The following is an 18838-nucleotide window of genomic DNA, read 5'->3' on the forward strand; positions in this document are numbered from 1 at the left end:
TCTCAAGAGCCAATGTGCTTATCATCCACAACCATTTTTATCTCACCTTCTCCCTCCTAGATACCAATCTCTCTTTCTTCTAAATTGTGTAACAATTTAGCTGTTAAATTTCTTAGAATAAACAGCAGTGTTTAATCCAAAGCCACTGCCCCTAGTTTGGAGATGGAAAAAAAACTGAAGGCTTTTCCAGCTATTATTTCCAGCTATTCTCCAGTTATGTACTTTGTCCAGAAATAAAATACTACTCCTTCCCACAAATCATGCCTCTATTACTTGTTCATTACTAAACTAACCACTCATCCACCCAGCACTTTGTTTATGTGAAATGCCTGTGTATGTGGAATAGAACATAACTGAATGTTTTTTTCAGGTTATGACTTTGTTTCTATAAGGAACAATAACCCATTAAGACTTGACTGAATTCGACAATTAACAAAACTACTTTAAATTTTTTAAACAAAGTTAAAAGGGAAATAAAAACAAAACAAAACAAGATCTCTCACGCATTATGTTCAGCCTTTCCTTCCTTTGCTTTTTCCACCTTTTGATCGTCCTGTAGACTATCTACATCTGAAATGGAGACGTGCTGGAATATAAAAAGATGCATCTGAACATGTCAATTTTTATATTCCCCTTCTGAGTCAATGAATTCTTATTTTATTAGCCTAAGGCAAATACACTTTTGATTACTCAGCCACTACAGCTCAGAAATATGGAGATATCTTAATGATTCATGCAAATTTTTTTTTCCAAGTCAGTATTATGAGTTTTTATTTTCAAATTCACATCTACATATAGCACTGTGGAAATGAAGTCTGATAATCTTGCATCTCCTAGGTAAGAATGAAAATGGGTAAACAACCCTTATATATGCAAACTATTCATAAACTAGGAAATTGAAATCTAGCGTACTTCCAGAGACTACGCTTATGCTGTTGCAATCCACATTTCAACATAGTAGTCTTTAGCCTATTTCAAAGGCTAGAGAATTATGACTGAAGATGATGCATGAGAACAAGGATTATTTACAGATCTAAACCAAGTTTTCAGACATCAACAAAGAAAACACACACCTTTATACATTTAATTTAAAAGCAGGCAGGCAAGCAAACAAGTCACAGAGTTTTCAGTTAGTCACCCTGTGACAGCTTCAAAGTCAGTACACATTCTTAAAGAAAAAAGTTGTTAATACATCTAGCTATTGTAAAGAAAATACACGTAAAATTCTATAAACCAGAAGAAATTTTTTTTTTAGTTTTGTATGTATGTGTACATGAAAAATCGTATATATTTATATATAGTGTTACACGTATATAATTATATATCTGTTTATGTAGGCATACACGCATTTAGCATTACAAGCATGGAATCAGTTTTAAAAAGTGCTTACAGCAGATATTGTTTTACTACTGTTTAATTACTTGTGACTTTCATTATTGATTTAGTTAAGGAAATTTTTCACTGATTCCAAATCCTTTAGGCCTATGATTTTTTAAGTATATCAAGGAATTCAGGGTATTTTGAGAAGAATATTCATATTAATTTGGTTCCTCTATGCAAGATGGTAACTTGCCTTTCCAGGTTTGATCCTGACAGAGCTATTGGAGCTCTTTGGAGTTTCATATGGCTCCTCAAAGAACTCTATAAAATAAATAAAATTATTCTAAATTAGAAAACTACATGACATAGAGCATTGTTTTGTCATTTCTGTCAGCTGGTTACATTACTCCACTCGAGAGACCTCTCAGCAAATTCAAAAGTTGTGCTATGACTACTGATCATATGTGTCGGAAAAAAAAAAGAAAAAAAAAAGCTTAGTTCCAAGGTAGGAATATGATAAATTTAACCTCTGCTTCTTTTATGATTTTCAAATCATATTTTATGTATGTTGTCATGGATATTTTGGAATAAAAGTAAATGAGAGAATTAAATAATATATCCAATTTCTGCAGTAAAAATAAGTTACATAGTGCAAAACTGATCAGAAAAAGTATTGAGAAAAAAATCATATAAAATTTAGTTATAATATAGAACTGATACAATAATAATTTCAATAGAACAATGAAAATGTATTTCCATTTCTGTTTAAATAAACTGAAGGATATATAATCATACCCGGGAAAAACTCTAACTGTTTTATATGTCAGACTATAGTAAAAGGATATAGCATAAAAACAAACCTTCACTTCCTGATGTTACATGTAACTCCTCCTGAACAAATGGTTCCACTTCATTAAGATCTTCAGTCAAATGATATAGAGAATAATTCCCACAATTAATTTCCTTCTTATCAAAATGTTTTGATTTTGTAGACATTCTGGTAATTGGAATTAAAAAAGTTATTTAACAACAAAAATAAATTCAGTATTCGTCTTAGTTTAAGTATACCGTCCATCTCAGATTGCAGCCTAGGCTGTAAAATAAACGCTGTTGTCATATTATGACTTTTCACATGAACTTTCTCTGGGAATTTCACTTAAACCAAGATTAATATTACTTTTTGGAATACCTAAAATATTTTACTGACATTAACGCCACAATCTTTCAGATAGGCTTCAGAAAAATGTAAACAACACATATGACCTACCAAAAAGAAAATGGAAATTATAAACTGCATCATGACTTCAAAATCATCTGGCTAAGAATACATTTATCTCGCTCACAGGAACTTCCTTCATTAAAAAATTGTCATAGGAGACACACAACAATGTCTATAAATGCTAGTGACAAAGATCTTTAAATTTCTTTAGTGCAGCAGAAGATGAAGATACATGTCAGAAAGGCCTTCAGGTTATGGCATCTCCATCTTCAGAAGTATTCAAGATATTAACAAATAAAATATTTACTGCCTTTTCCATCTATTTTCCTGACAAATGTATATATGAACACAGCTAGGTTACAGATCCCAGATCCAAGGGGTAAAAAAAACGAAAACAACAACAAAAAAACAACAACCTCCTCCCCCCGCAAAGAAAAACAAACAACTAACATTTTGAACTATAGTCTCAGCATAAGGAAAGAATGGAGGTTTGAATTTTTTGAGAAAGCCATGGTATCAATTATATGAGAAGTGTAGATCCCATTTCTACATCACTAAGCGTATAAACAATTCAATCCATATTCAAGAGCCACTTCATTTGCTATGTAGAGGTATGTCTAGTCACAGAGGTTATTTTTCTGTATCTCAGGAGTAACGTTGCATTCATAATGTAATCTTCATTACGGAAGTCCTATAAAAAGTGAAGTCTCATAACAGCTATGTGACAATATTAAAGACAGTACTGGTAATCCTAGTAGTGTTTAAAGAGAAAACTTAAGATTTTCTGATGATTATGAAAAGTAAGAGGAACATAGAATAGAATCACCAAAATCTTTAAGATCTCATGAATATTTTGCATTACAAATTTGGTCATTTTTTTGAGAACTGACACAAACACGTGATATTATGAAGCCTAAAAATTTGGATTCTCTTTTACAAAATTGATAACATGTCACAGTATAGAAGACAACTCCTTAACGTTTCCAGTTGAACTAGTAACTTATACCCACATGGAATATATAAAATAATTAATGATAATACTCTAGGAATAACTTTTAGCAATATAATAGACTACCTGCAGCTGTTAAATGATATTCATGTAAGTTTGAGTTTACGCTCAATATTTAAAAAACATATAACATGTAATAACAGTACAACTTTTCATATTGATATGTTGATTAGCTGGGGAATTACATCCAACTAGACTTCTTAGGTTAAAAATAAAATTACCCCAAACTGGTTTCACAAAGGTCATCATAGGCTTGTACATTCTGGACATCAAGTGGAGGATTGGCCAGTACAGAAGAGCCTTCATCCACACTACTTTCCTTCTCTGTACTAGGTTGGGCTTCTGATAGAGATGCAAGTTCTTCCAGACATTGATTAGTTGGACTCTATCGATAATAATAAAAATTCACTAGTTTTAGAAAAGAAAGATACTTGATACTTTAAACAAACAAACAAACAAAAATGTATGTTATATAGTATATCTCTGCTTAACTTCATGTTGTTTTCACTATTACATAGCTAAGAAATTCTTGATTTACAGCTACCTGTAGAACCCAAGTTTTGCCCCTTTTTGCATTAAGTAAAGCAATTGTCCTCTGAACTATCTAAAGGAATCATAAAATAACATATGTTTCATGATTCCTTTGTTACTGATGCTATGGGACAATTAAATATACACTATATAAAGATATACAATATTTGGCCTTTAGCACCAGTAATACTAACCTACTTTAAATTCTTATCACTGTAAAGCAGTATAATCATGCATAGATAGAAGCACACACAAAATTTTGGTAGTAAGATGTAAGTAAAATACAGGTGATACTTGTAAGAAAACAGAAAATAGAAACCAAACACAAAGCAAAATGTTTTTCAATGTGTGAGAAGAGCCTTCTCAAAGAAACCTCACAGCTCTCTCCCCACTTTCATGTAGCTTTAATTAAAGAAGATAAATGATCCAGTATGAAATAAAGCAACATTGTATCTAGTTCTTCTGGCAAATCAATTATGTATTAATGCACTTTCTCTAACTCTATATAACAGTGCTAGCTGGAAATTCAAAATTCACTATTCACCAATCCACAGCTAGCTTCAGTCAAACTGCATCTGTACTGTCCTCTGAAGACAAATAAATCCACATTCACATTTCCTCTTAGAAACTCTATTATTTATCTTGTTTTTCTAATACTCTATCTCCAATTCTGGCTTTCTTTAAAGATAATGTCGAAAACTAGACATAGTGATTTAACTTTTAAACATTTGCTCAAATACTGTGATAACTAGATAACTGATTTTAAACAGGTCTTCCAAAGAGGACTTTCATTTCCAACCACAGTCTTCCTAAAGAATTACTGGAATTCCCTTTCTGTAGCAAGTCCTAAAGGAAAGGCTATTGATCAGCATTCTATGTTTTACTGAAAATCAAACAATGACATAAAAGAAGTGTAAGATTTTGTTTGTGATGATTTACACATTACATTGACAGTTATTCCATTTCCTGTCTTACCTTATATGTCGTACTCCTTGCTTGTGATCCATCTCCATACAACTGTTCGACCAGCCATAAAGAAGAAAGGACAGCAGCTGCTGATGTTTTCACATGTATCACTGGGAAACTCTCCTCTGTGGAATCTTGTTTATTGGAACCACAGGGCAGCTTCTTATCAGACCATCTGATCAACCACTCAAGCAGTTTTGCAATATTGTTAAATTTACCCAACAATTCTATAGCTAGTTCTTCTCCTGGTACAGTATCAAGTACATCAGTAGTTTTGTAAATGTATTTAGAAGTTGCCGAAGTTTGTAAGCTAGAGAAAGTATGCTTAGGGATGGTCTGGCTTGCTGATGCAACAGTTACTCCTTGATTGTCACCCTGAGCTCTGTAAATTGATTTGTGTTTTAAACCAAATAATCCTTCTTTAAGTCCTTTGATTAGGTTATGCACACAAGGTTCTCTTGTCTGTGCAATGGACTGTACAATGGTTGGGTTTTTCAAAACATTTTTGTTTATATTATGGACAGAAGCTGTTCCAGGACTGCAAGATGCCAGGGTGACAGTATAGCAAGAACCTGCTCTAAACACACTTTGGCTTCTAGTTTTGACTTGTCGACGTTTTAATGTTGTATGAACATCAAAAAAGAGCGAGTTTAATTCATGCTCTCGAAGAAGTCCAGAAAAGCTAGTAAGAAATGGAATTCCAAGGTCACTATACTTTATAAGGTCTCTCTCAAGAATATAACTCAAAAAAAGCTCTAAGAAAATAACATATTCATCATCATCACGTTCAAACTCCCAGGCACCAACTATAGGTAAATTACACTGATTATGTGTGCCCTTTCCATGTACTTTTTCCTTATGTTTTGTTTTCCAGTTAAGAGCTTTTGTCTTGCACGTAGTATTTTTGCTCCCTATTTCTCCTGGTCCCTGATGTTCATTATCCCTGTTAGACGAGAAACAAACAGAATTAACGTCAAAATCAATGCAAAGAAGATTTAAATGGAAAAATAAGTGAATGCAACATTACTTCCTCTTCTTCCTCTGTTGTTAAAAATGCATAGCTAACAAAAAAAAATCTTATATTAATACAATTTTAAGGTGGCAAATTAATCATCAGAGGTTAAATCCATAGTTCTTACAGAGACAGTAACTCAGAAGTATCATATCTGAATCTGGTCATGGCTAATAATAATTGACATTTCAATAACAGTATTAGTTACTTAGTACCTGACATAACATTGACAGTTATAAGATTTGATACATTTGTAATTTCTCATTTGATATATTATTCAAGGTGACAATTATCATATTTGGTGAAAATACTATTTTCCCAATAAGACAACTAATTTTCTTTCTTAATGGAAAGGTTTCTGCTGCCATTTTTTTCATACCTTTGAGGTGGAGGTGTTTGAGTTCTCATTTCTTCAGTAACCAAAGCATCAGAAAGTGTATCTGCTGTTTCAGCATCACTGTATAACTGAGGACTGCCAAGATCAGTAAGTGTGCTTCTGCTTAGACTAGTGCCTAATGAGAATCGGTCGTAACAGTGTTCCACCTCCTCATTAGCTCCCTCTTCTGTTGGCTCCCAAATATTAACTTCTATGGGGCCTATATTCCTTATTACACGTCTCAAAGCCTTCATTCTAGATTTTTCCGCAGCCTGTATAACAAGAGACATCATTTCTTCACTTTCAGGACCTGCCCAAAGAAAGAAAACCAAGAAATTTTAAATGCAAACGACTCAGTTTTGACTTATTGTCTCAAATTGTGACAAGAACAACCCTTAAATCATCATTAATTATAGCCATTTAGAAATCCAGACAGCAAGTATTATAAAGAGAAGAAAACCATCAACTTGGAAGACATGATATCCTGTTATTGGTATAAACACATCAAAAATAAAATACAGGCTTTGCCACAAAACCCTCTTAAAGTTGTCTAACTAAAAACTATAGTAACTGTTTTGCGGGAGGTGTGAAAGAAGGGATTGTCACAACTTATTAACTAAGCAGGGTAAAAAAGAATGCTCATTTAATATTTCCTGAAGAAGGACAGACATTACCTTTAACAGTACAGTGTCTGAGTCGCTGCTGGAGACCATGATATTTATCTCTTAGTGGAACCCTTATATCTTCAGGATTAGGAAATGCTTTTACAAAAATTTCTGCCACCTGCAAAATATAGTTTCTTCTTCAGTAGCTAACAGACAAGTGAGGTGTAATTTCAAACAGAAGTTACATCAGCAAAAAGTCTAACTAGTAGCATTTACAAGAAAAAAACATTTGTTATACTCTCTATTGCTTTTGTTCTATTTTTAATTTCTTCTACCTTTTTGACTGGTGGCAGTTCTCCAAGTAGGCTCAAAATGACATCTTGAACTATTTCTTCAACATTCATGAACCTGCAGAAGGGAAGCATTCGGCAAGCCCATTCTGCGGCATTCAGACAATGATCAACTGTGGAGGTACCATATTCATTCTTCTTTAGATCCTAAAAAACACTTGCTATATCAACATTAATTGACACAAACAATATATTTCAGCTAGACTATTCAAACATTGCAAACTACAATGATTCTTTCCCAGCTAACATAAAATAAAAACAGCTAACAGCTTTCAGAGTGAGAAATATACAACGGTAGGAGGCAGATCACAGTTGTAATGGGGAAAGGAAAGGAAGGGGGAGGGGTATTTTGAATCTGTCAGTGGTTTCTATTTCATTTGTCACTGCTGCAAAACACATAGAAAAATCAAAAGAGCCATCCTGTTTATCTGAAGCTTGATTTTTCTAGTGAAGAGAATTTTGGACTCATTTTAAAAAGAAAGCAAACTTTGCTGAGGACAGAATCACAGAATCGTCTAGGTTGGAAGAGACCTCCAAGATCACCAAGTCCAACCTCTGACCTAACACTAACAAGTCCTCCACTAAACCATATCACTAAGCTCCACATCTAAACGTCTCTTAAAGACCTCCAGGGATGGTGACTCAACCACTTCCCTGGGCAGCCCATTCCAATGCCTAACAACCCTTTCAGTAAAGAAGTTCTTCCTAATATCCAACCTAAACCTCCCCTGGTGCAACTTTAGCCCATTCCCCCTTGTCCTGTCACCAGGCATGTGGGAGAACAGACCAACCCCCACCTCGCTACAGCCTCCTTTAAGGTACCCGTCAAGTGCAATAAGGTTGCCCCTGAGCCTCCTCTTCTCCAGACCGAACAATCCCAGCTCCCTCAGCCGCTCCTCGTAAGACTTGTTCTCCAGACCCCTCACCAGCTTCGTTGCCCTTCTCTGGACTTGCTCGAGCACCTCCATGTCCTTCCTGTAGCGAGGGGCCCAAAACTGAACACAGTACTCGAGGTGCGGCCTCACCAGAGCCGAGTACAGGGGGACAATCACTTCCCTAGACCTGCTGGCCACACTGTTTCTTATGCAAGCCAGGATGCTCTTGGCCTTCTTGGCCACCTGAGCACACTGCTGGCTCATATTCAGCCGACTATCAACCTGTACTCCCAGGTCCTTCTCTGCCAGGCAGCTTTCTAACCCCTCCTCTCCCAGCCTGTAGCTCTGCTTGGGGTTGTTGTGCCCCAGGTGCAGGACCTGGCACTTGGCCTTGTTGAACTTCATACAGTTGGCCTCAGCCCATCCGTCCAGCCTATCCAGATCCTCCTGCAGAGCCTTCCTACCCTCGAGCAGATCGACACATGCACCTAACTTGGTGTTGTCTGCAAACTTACTGAGGGTGCACTCGATCCCCTCATCCAGATCATCGATAAAGATATTAAAGAGAACTGGCCCCAGTACCGAGCCTGGGGGACTCCACTAGTGACCGCCCTCCAACTGGATTTGACTCCATTCACCACGACTCTTTGGGCCTGGCTACCCAGCCAGTTTTTAACCCAACGAAGTGTACGCCAGTCCAAGCCATGAGTAGCCAGTTTCTTGAGGAGAATGTTGTGGGAAACGGTGTCAAAAGCCTTACAGCTTAGTTACTAGATACAACAAAAATCTACATCTGTATTGTTATGGTATATAAGACAAATGTTATAATGCCAGCAGTTTCTTTTTCTTCTTTAACCTTTTACATAAATGAGGGTGTAACAGAGAAAACACATTAAAATTTAAATATTTTTCATTATGCTTTTGAAAACCAAGGCCCAACCTTCATCATAAAACATGCTGCATGCAAAGAAAAATAGTACATTAAATAAACATTGATCAGAATCAAAGCTCATCAGCAATACTTTTAGGAAGCTGCCGTTCACAAACAACAGCACTACTCTGTAGCATCAAGTCCTTACTGCACATTTTATTATTTTGTCCTACTATGCAAATAAGAGTCCTCAGAGAAACATGCATCAGATCTTTAGTATTCTTCTTACAGCTTTATACAATTAAAATGTCTCTTTACTATATTAGTAATATAATTACCTTATGCATGTTTGTATTTTCCCTTGCAGTTTGGTACCGCCTACAGCTTTCAGATAATTTTTCACGAACATGTAACATCCAACACAGTGCACACAGCTCTCTGAACCAACCTATGAGATAAACATGCGATGTGATGAGACTGGCTAAATAAATGAATAGCTTGAGATTTTCAGCTAGAAGAAATTAATTATTTATTTTAACAGTAATCCAATAAAAATGTCATTTATTCTTTTCAGTTTTCAATAGTGCCCCTATAACACATATCTATAACACATTCTAGCACAGGAACTTTTGGATTAAGAGATTTGATAACTAACGTAATTAAAAGCTAGGAAAAAAAAGTGTTCCTGCATACACTGCAGTATAAATCATGCTGATTAGAGTTTCTTTACACCTGTGGATCATCTCTTGTGCTCTTTTTTCAGCTCTAAATTACTCTATATAATTGCATACAGACCTAAAATTTTACAGGAAATATCATCAAGTTGATGGTCTCTAGAAGATGCAGAGCTACAGAAAACAGTACGGAAATTGCAGTAATGAAGCAGAGTCTCTGGGAACGGATTCATTGAAGGAAGAGATCCTTTCATTCGAATCTATAGATAGCAAAAATAAGTAAATAAACAATGGTCTTAATTATTTAGATATGATCAGGAAATGTATATATGTATCAACAATTTTTCTTGTTTATCAAAATGGAAATAAAAATCAGTTAAAATTTTTATACACCATTGCTAGCCTCTCAGTTATTAGCAGAATACTGTCAAGATCAGTAAAATTTCCTTAAGCCTGCTTTCCGTTTTCTTCAAATCAGTATTCTGAAAATTCATTTAAAAGAACATGTTCCGTATGAGCTATGGCAAATAAAACGTTTTTGTTTGCATGGTAATTCATGAGCATGGTGAAATAAATACAGGAGCAACAATGTATAACTCCTGTTTCAGCTGCTACTTCTGGCCACTTCCCTGTGCATTAAGCATTAAACCTCTGTGTAATCATGCAACGAACTATAAGGTGGCAGTATTTATTCAAAAGACAATTTCCTGATCTGTTTCTCTGTCAGATGCAGGTGCAGAGGGGTTGAGGGAAGAAAGCTTCTATAGGTATGTCAGTGATAAAAGGAAGACTAGGAAAATGTGGGTCCTCTCCAGAAGGAAATGGGAGACCTGGTTACCCAAGATATGGAGAAGGCTGAGGTATTCAGTGAATCCTTTGCCTCATTCTTCACCAGCAAGTGCTCTAGCCACACTGCCAAAGTCACAGAAGACAAAGGTGAGGACTGGGAGAATGAAAAACCACCCACTATAGAAGAAGATCGAGTTTGAGACCACCTAAGGAACCTGAAGGTACACTTGTCCATGGGACCTGATGAGATGCACGTGCAGGTCCAGAAGGAACAGGCAGATGAAGTTGCTGAGTAACTATCCATCATATCTGAGAACTCCATTTGAGGCCATCCAGTGAAGTTCCCTCTGACGGGAAGAGGGGAAACATAGTCCCCTTTTTTAAAATGGGGATTTTTAAAAAAATTTTTAACGACACAGGGAACTACAGGCGAGTCAGTCTCACCTCTGTGCATGGCAAGATCATGGAGCAGATCACAGAATCACAGAATCAGAGAATTGTAGGGGTTGGAAGGGACCTCGAGAGATCATCAGGTCCAACCCCCCTGCCAAAGCAGGTTCCCTAGAGCAGGCTGCCCAGGTAGGTGTCCAGACGGGCCTTGAATATCTCCAGAGAAGGAGACTCCACAACCTCCCTGGGCAGCCTGTTCCAGTGCTCCGTCACCCTCACCGTGAAGAAGTTCTTTCGCATGTTGGTGCGGAACTTCCTGTGATCCATCTTGTGGCCATTGCCCCTTGTCCTGTCCCCACAAACCACTGAAAAGAGGTTGGCCAAATCCCTCCTTCTCCCACACCTCAGGTATTTATACACATTGATGAGATCCCCTCTCAGTCTTCTTTTCTCAAGGCTGAACAGACCCAGGTCTCTCAGCCTTTCCTCACAGGGAAGATGCTCCAGGCCCTGTATCATCTTTGTGACCCTCCAATGGACTCTTTCCAGGAGATCCCTGTCTTTCTTGTACCGGGGAGCCCAGAACTGGACACAGTACTCCAGGTGAGGCCTGACCAGGGCAGAGTAGAGGGGGAAGATCTTGACCTGCTGGCCATGCTCCTTTTAATGCACGCCAGGATCCCATTGGCCCTCTTGGCCACCAGGGCACACTGCTGGCTCACAGCCAACCTGTTGTCCACCAGGACCCCCAGGTCCTTCTCCTCAGAGCTCCTCTCCAGCAGGTCATCCCCCAGCCTGTACTGATACATGCGGTTGTTCCTTCCCAGGTGCAGGACTCTACACTTGCTCTTGTTAAATCTCATTTGGTTTCTTCCTGCCCAGCTCTCCAGCCTGTCCAGGTCTCGCTGAATGGCAGCACAGCCTTCTGGCGTGTTGGCCACTCCTCCCAGCTTTGTGTCATCAGCGTACTTGCTGAGAGCAGACACTGTTCCCTCGTCAAGGTCGTTGATGAAGATGTTGAACAGGACCGGACCCAGCACCAACCCCTGGGGAACACCGCTAGTCACAGGTCTCCAGCTGGACTCTGCGCTGCCGATCACCACCCTCTGAGCTCGGCCAGTCAGCCAGTTCTCAACCCACCTTACCATCCACTCCTCTATCCCACACTTTCGCAGCTTTGCTATCAGGATGTCGTGTGAGACAGTATCAAAAGCCTTGCTAAAATCAAGATAGATGACATCCACTGCTCTCCCCTCATCTACGCAGCTGGTGATGCCATCATAGAAGGCAACGAGGTTGGTCGAGCACGACGTCCCCTTGGTGAATCCATGCTGACTACTCCTCATAACCTTCTTCTCTTCCAATTGCTTGGAGATAGCATCCAGAACAAGCTGTTCCAACACCTTTCCAGGGACAGTGGTGAGACTGACTGGCCTGTAGTTTCCCAGATCCTCTTTCTTGTCCTTCTTGAAATCTGGAGTGACATTGGCTATCCTCCAGTCTTCAGGCACCTCTCCTGTTCTCCAGGACCTTTCAAAGATGATAGAGAGCAGTTCGGCGATCACCTCTGCCAACTCTCTTAGCACACGTGGATGCATCCCATCGGGGCCCATGGATTTGTGTGCATTGATCCCACGCAGATGCTCCCGAACCACTCCCTCGTCAAACAGGGGGGAACTCTCCATTTCCCAGACCCTTTCTCCTCCCTTCAGGGTCCAGGAGTCCTGGGGGGGAGTCCTTGAAGCAAAGACTGAAGCAAAGAAAGCATTCAGCATCTCTGCCTTCTTGGCGTCTCCCGTTACCAGGACACCCCCTGGGACCCCAAGGGACCCACATTATCCCTAGTCTTCCTTTTACTGTTTACACACTTAAAAGGACCCTTCTTATTATCCTTTATCTCTTTTGCAAGCCTCATCTCTAGGTGGGCTTTAGCCTTCCTCATTGCGTCCCTGCAGGCCGTGACAACACTTCTATACTCCTCCCAAAAGGACAGGCCCTTTTTCCACATTTCATAGACTTTCCTCTTCCTTTTGATCCTGTCAATAAGCTCCTTGCTCATCCATGCAGGTTTCCTGACCCCCTTCCCTGATTTCCTACTCTTAGGGATGTACCAATCGGGGTTGCTTCCTGGGTTCCAACTACTGTCCAGACCCTCAACCTTTTCCTTTTCCTGCCCGGGAGCCTCGAATCTATTACCCAGGGACACCGTGGGAGTTGGTGGCACCGTGGGTTTCGGGGGCAGACGCCTCTTTCTGCTTCAAGCTGAGACGAGGGTCCAGCCCCTTTCCTCTTGCAGGTGGTCAAGCCCTCTGTCCTGCAGGTGAGCAGCTGGGTCAGCTACTACCCCATGTAGGGACTTAGGAGGGGGCTGCTGGGCATCAGCAGGGGCAGGTTGACACCTCCTATCCGTCTCCCTCAGAGACTCCCAGGAGCCCCTCAGGCTGCCGATTTCTTGCTGCAGCCCAGCCACCTGCTCTAGGAGTTCCTTGAGCAGGGCACACCTACACCTATGACAGCCCTCTCTTCCCTCAGGACCCAGGGGGGCCTCCAGATTCCAGAGCTCCCCGCAGTCTCCAGTCTGGACTGCCACTTCACCCCTCAGGGGATCCACCTGAGTGCCCACATGAGCCCAGAGAGGCTGTATCCCCTCAGTCTGGGTTGCCGCCTCGGACCGGCCGCTGCGACAGGTGCCCATCATGGTGAATTCTAGGTTCTAAGAGGCAGAATTCCCTGAGGAGACGAGACTCGAGGAGACGAGACTCGAGGAGACGAGACTCGAGGAGACTCGAGGAGACGAGACTCGAGGAGACTCGAGGAGAGGAGACTCGAGGAGACTCGAGGAGAGGAGACGAGACTCGAGGAGACGAGACTCGAGGAGACGAGACTCGAGGAGACGAGACTCGAGGAGACTCGAGGAGAGGAGACTCGAGGAGAGGAGACTCGAGGAGACTCGAGGAGACGAGACTCGAGGAGAGGAGACTCGAGGAGACTCGAGGAGAGGAGACTCGAGGAGACTCGAGGAGAGGAGAGGAGACGAGACTCGAGGAGAGGAGAGGAGACGAGACTCGAGGAGAGGAGAGGAGACGAGACTCGAGGAGAGGAGAGGAGACGAGACTCGAGGAGAGGAGACGAGACGAGACTCGAGGAGAGGAGACGAGACGAGACTCGAGGAGAGGAGACGAGACGAGACTCGAGGAGAGGAGACGAGACGAGACTCGAGGAGAGGAGACGAGACGAGACTCGAGGAGAGGAGACGAGACGAGACTCGAGGAGAGGAGACGAGACGAGACTCGAGGAGAGGAGACGAGACGAGACTCGAGGAGAGGAGACGAGACGAGACTCGAGGAGAGGAGACGAGACGAGACTCGAGGAGAGGAGACTCGAGGAGACTCGAGGAGAGGAGACTCGAGGAGAGGAGACTCGAGGAGACTCGACGAGAGGAGAGGAGACTTGAGGAGAGGAGACTCGAGGAGACTCGAGGAGACTCGAGGAGACGAGACTCGAGGAGACTCGAGGAGACGAGACTCGAGGAGAGGAGACGAGACTCGAGGAGACGAGACTCGAGGAGAGGAGACTCGAGGAGAGGAGACTCGAGGAGACTCGAGGAGAGGAGACTCGAGGAGACTCGAGGAGAGGAGACTCGAGGAGACTCGAGGAGAGGAGACTCGAGGAGAGGAGACTCGAGGAGACTCGAGGAGACGAGACTCGAGGAGAGGAGACGAGACTCGAGGAGAGGAGACTCGAGGAGAGGAGACTCGAGGAGAGGAGACTCGAGGAGACTCGAGGAGAGGAGACTCGAGGAGAGGAGACTCGAGGAGAGGAGACTCGAGGAGACTCGACGAGAGGAGAGGAGACGAGACTCGAGGAGAGGAGACTCGAGGAGAGGAGAGGAGACGAGACTCGAGGAGAGGAGAGGAGAGGAGAGAAGAGGAGAGGAGAGGAGAGGAGAGGAGAGGAGAGGAGAGGAGAGGAGAGGAGAGGAGAGGAGAGGAGAGGAGAGGAGAGGAGACTCGAGGAGAGGAGACTCGAGGAGAGGAGAGGAGACTCGAGGAGAGGAGACTCGAGGAGAGGAGAGGAGACTCGAGGAGAGGAGACTCGAGGAGAGGAGACTCGAGGAGAGGAGACTCGAGGAGAGGAGACTCGAGGAGACGAGACTCGAGGAGACTCGAGGAGACGAGACTCGAGGAGAGGAGACGAGACTCGAGGAGACGAGACTCGAGGAGACGAGACTCGAGGAGACTCGAGGAGAGGAGACTCGAGGAGAGGAGACGAGACTCGAGGAGACGAGACTCGAGGAGAGGAGACTCGAGGAGAGGAGACTCGAGGAGACTCGAGGAGAGGAGACTCGAGGAGAGGAGACTCGAGGAGACTCGACGAGAGGAGAGGAGACGAGACTCGAGGAGAGGAGACTCGAGGAGAGGAGAGGAGACGAGACTCGAGGAGAGGAGAGGAGAGGAGACGAGACTCGAGGAGAGGAGAGGAGACTCGAGGAGAGGAGAGGAGACTCGAGGAGAGGAGAGGAGAGGAGAGGAGAGGAGAGGAGAGGAGAGGAGAGGAGAGGAGAGGAGAGGAGAGGAGAGGAGAGGAGAGGAGAGGAGAGGAGAGGAGAGGAGAGGAGAGGATCCTCCTCACGCTCCTCCCTGCCCTGCCTGAACTGCCCCATGTGAACTGCCTGCGCTAACTGCCAAGCCGGTCCTGTTTGCTTTCATAGCACCAGGACTGCTTTTACAGTGCCAGGGGATTGGCTGCTGTCACCCCTGGCTCCGCCCTCAGCACGTCAACAGCTCCTGCCTGCTCGGGGTGGGGGGGCCGGGGCTGCGGCTCTGACCCGCGTTATTGGGGGGTGGATTTAGGGGTTGACTCCATCCGTCTCCCTGCCAGGAGCCCTCACTGCAACTGATCCACGCGAGGTCCTCGTTAAAATGGATCCTCCATGGATCCTCCTGGAAACTCTGCTAAGGCACATGGAAAATAGGGAGGTGGCTGGTGACAGCCAACAGGGCTTCAGTGAGGACAGACTGTGACTGAAAAATTTAGTGGCCTTCTACAAAGGGGTTACAGCACTGGTGGATAGGGGAAGAGCAACTGACGCCATCTACCTGGACTTGTGCAAAGCATTTCACAACTGTGCCTGGATGACTGCACTCAAAGGGCTGCAGTCAACGGCTCAATATCCAAGTGGAGACTAATGATGAGTGGTGTTCCTCAGGGGTCAATACTGGGACATCTTTGTCAATATATTATGAGTTTGGTTCTGTGTAAACAAAATATTGAACAAGAACTTATAAGCCCTGTGTACTAAGACCAACACTTTATCTGAAGGGAGCATTGTGTTCTCTGGTACGTATTTAACCCTAGCGTGATCTGGAATTTGCTTTCATTTAGCAGCTGCAATTTCCAATTAAAATTGGCTTGTTTCTTTCCAATAGAGAAAAAAAGGTGCTTGTTCTTTATCAAGTAGGTACAGAAAGGAGCCAACTCTATGACATTGATACCTTAGAAGTTTACATTCTAGTTTTCTGAAACAATTAAACACAAGAGTGTAAAATTATGAGAAGATATGTTAAAAACGTGACTCAGCAAAGTCCAGATGAGACTGAATGCTCCCACAATGCAATTTCAAGCCTGTCAGTAATATTTACTACTGATAATTAAGTTACAGAGGAAAACCCTACAAGTTAAATGCTTACTTTTTGCATAATTTTTCTTGCCCATTTCAGTTGTGAAATATACCACTGTGCTGCAGGGCAGGAACAACGAGCAGCTTGGAAGAGCAAGATAATTCGCTGAAGAACTCCTGATACATTCTCACGACTTTCTCTCTCAGTTTTTAAAATAATGTCATTGCAGTCTTCCTGAAAAATAAAAAAAATCCAAGCCAAGAACAAACAAATTAGAAAGAACATATATCAGAAAGGAAAATAAGGAAACATCCGTTCTGTTCCTAAGAGAATATCCCCTCTTTCTCTTTAAAGCACAACTTCTTTATGGAAAAAAACAGAGAGGCTTTCTTATCACCATGTAGATACTCAAAGGAATGAATGGACATGGAAAAACATCAGAATGACAAGCTGAAGGGAATCAAAATACAGATCATGATTATTTTATAAATACATTAATACTATTATTATTTTATAAATACATCCAAACAAGGACCAAAAAAACTTCTATTGGGCACACTTACTTCACTGAGAGAAGCTGGCTGAGGACAGTATAATGGTGGTGCTGGAAGATAAAGCCCATCTGGAACTAAACCATATAATTTTCTGCTAAGATCCTTGGCAGAATCCATCAAAAGCTTAAACATCTCTGAGAGAATATCAGCATCTGCCATAACAGCAGCTTTCAGTAGGTCCTGTACTGAACTACAAAGAACATTCACATCTTCCTCTTCAATGGGATCTATAAAATATTAAACACAGAAATCAGTAAATTAATTGACTCAACACATGGCCTTCATTCTGAAATCAAGTAGCTCTGTTCTCAGGATTCTCATTCACCTGTTACAATGCATACATCTCAACTACTTGCATAAGATAAGATTTTCTGCATTTGAAAATAGGACTCCATTGCTAATTCTAGTTTTTCCACATTAAGGGGGAAGCTACTGCCTTTCTAGAGATCAGAAATTTTCAGCCATGCATTTGCTTGGGATAAACTTCTGGCAAATCATTCTCATCAAGCAGGCATAAATTGCCCATCTTATTAACAATGACCATAACAATTCTCTTATCTGCGAGCATAACATTCAAGGACAAGGAAATATATTTGTTTGCTGTATTTTACATATTACTCCATTTTCTTCACATCTTGTAAAAGTAGCAGGAACTTCAACATACATCATTAACTGGTCCCTGAAATTTGCATAATACTATACTGCTCTACTTCCATTTCTATTCCTCCTGCTTGTCCTGAAATATATGCTGCCAAATCTCTCTGCCACCTATCATGCTTATGGATCACTATATACATGTGTATGTGTCTTTAAGACAAAATTCTTGGAAATAAGTATAAAAGAAGAATCTGCACAGTGTTTAGGATAGTGCTCACGTAAAGATTAATTAACATCCATCTGCTGACAGGAATCTGAAATGTGGTTTCCAAAAATACAAATATAAAAAGAGTAAAGAATAGAGACTGCTCCAGTAAACTTTCTATAAAACTTAACACAAACAGGTTGATCTAGCTAAATGGAAGAATTTTAGCAGTAAAGCATTAAGTTAGGTCATGTGATAAAAAGCTCATGTGCATTTGTACAAAGGAGCAGAGAGACAACAGTAGGTGAGGGAACCTGAATAATACTGAGATCAGTCTACTCAAAGGACCATCACAGGAATAAAAAAAATACTAAAAATTAATAAAAAGCTACACACTCTGGGAAATGGAAAAATTATCTGTGCTCTTCCTGTGATTGTCCCAGGAGAACCATCAGCACTGGTGTTCAGGTGTGAAACCCGTCAAGATGAGTAAATGGGAGTAGCTCTCTTAAGTACTCTTTGGACAGAGAGGGGTCACTGTCAAGAGGGATATGCCACACTGCAGGATGTAGGGGAAGAACGTCTTGGGACTTCACAGGGCTCATTATAGGACCTTTATAAAAGGAAATGAAGGCATGGCATGGAGTTATGCCAGCCCCACCCCTGTTGGACCCTGTCAACGCATAAATATTTTCCTGTGTGAAGGGTACTATTCTGCGTGTCAGTGTACAGGAGTTCAAGTGCCAGCAAATGGGGTAGGACTGCAGGTCAAACAGCCTGTATCTGTGATGCCAGTACCTCCAGAGATGGAAGTATGTCAAAACAAGTGCTAGCAGCCACAGGACCACGGCACAGCTGGCAGTTACTAGAGGGA

General features: G+C 41.7%; 1 protein-coding gene across 1 annotated transcript in view; it reads right to left on the bottom strand.

The window, feature by feature from the left end:
• The window catches only part of CPLANE1 (ciliogenesis and planar polarity effector complex subunit 1), a 64779-nt gene that overhangs the window by 26401 nt on the left and 19540 nt on the right, over window positions 1-18838 (bottom strand). Inside the window, 12 exon segments of the mRNA XM_050716415.1 lie at window positions 504-586; window positions 1574-1641; window positions 2181-2317; window positions 3770-3933; window positions 5055-5988; window positions 6437-6743; window positions 7108-7216; window positions 7374-7535; window positions 9473-9582; window positions 9930-10068; window positions 16678-16842; window positions 17172-17389. Of these exon segments, the coding sequence (XP_050572372.1) occupies window positions 504-586; window positions 1574-1641; window positions 2181-2317; window positions 3770-3933; window positions 5055-5988; window positions 6437-6743; window positions 7108-7216; window positions 7374-7535; window positions 9473-9582; window positions 9930-10068; window positions 16678-16842; window positions 17172-17389 (2596 nt within the window).

Source organism: Cygnus atratus, chromosome Z (genome assembly GCF_013377495.2).
Source record: "Cygnus atratus isolate AKBS03 ecotype Queensland, Australia chromosome Z, CAtr_DNAZoo_HiC_assembly, whole genome shotgun sequence".
In the NCBI taxonomy this organism is placed as follows: domain Eukaryota; kingdom Metazoa; phylum Chordata; class Aves; order Anseriformes; family Anatidae; genus Cygnus; species Cygnus atratus.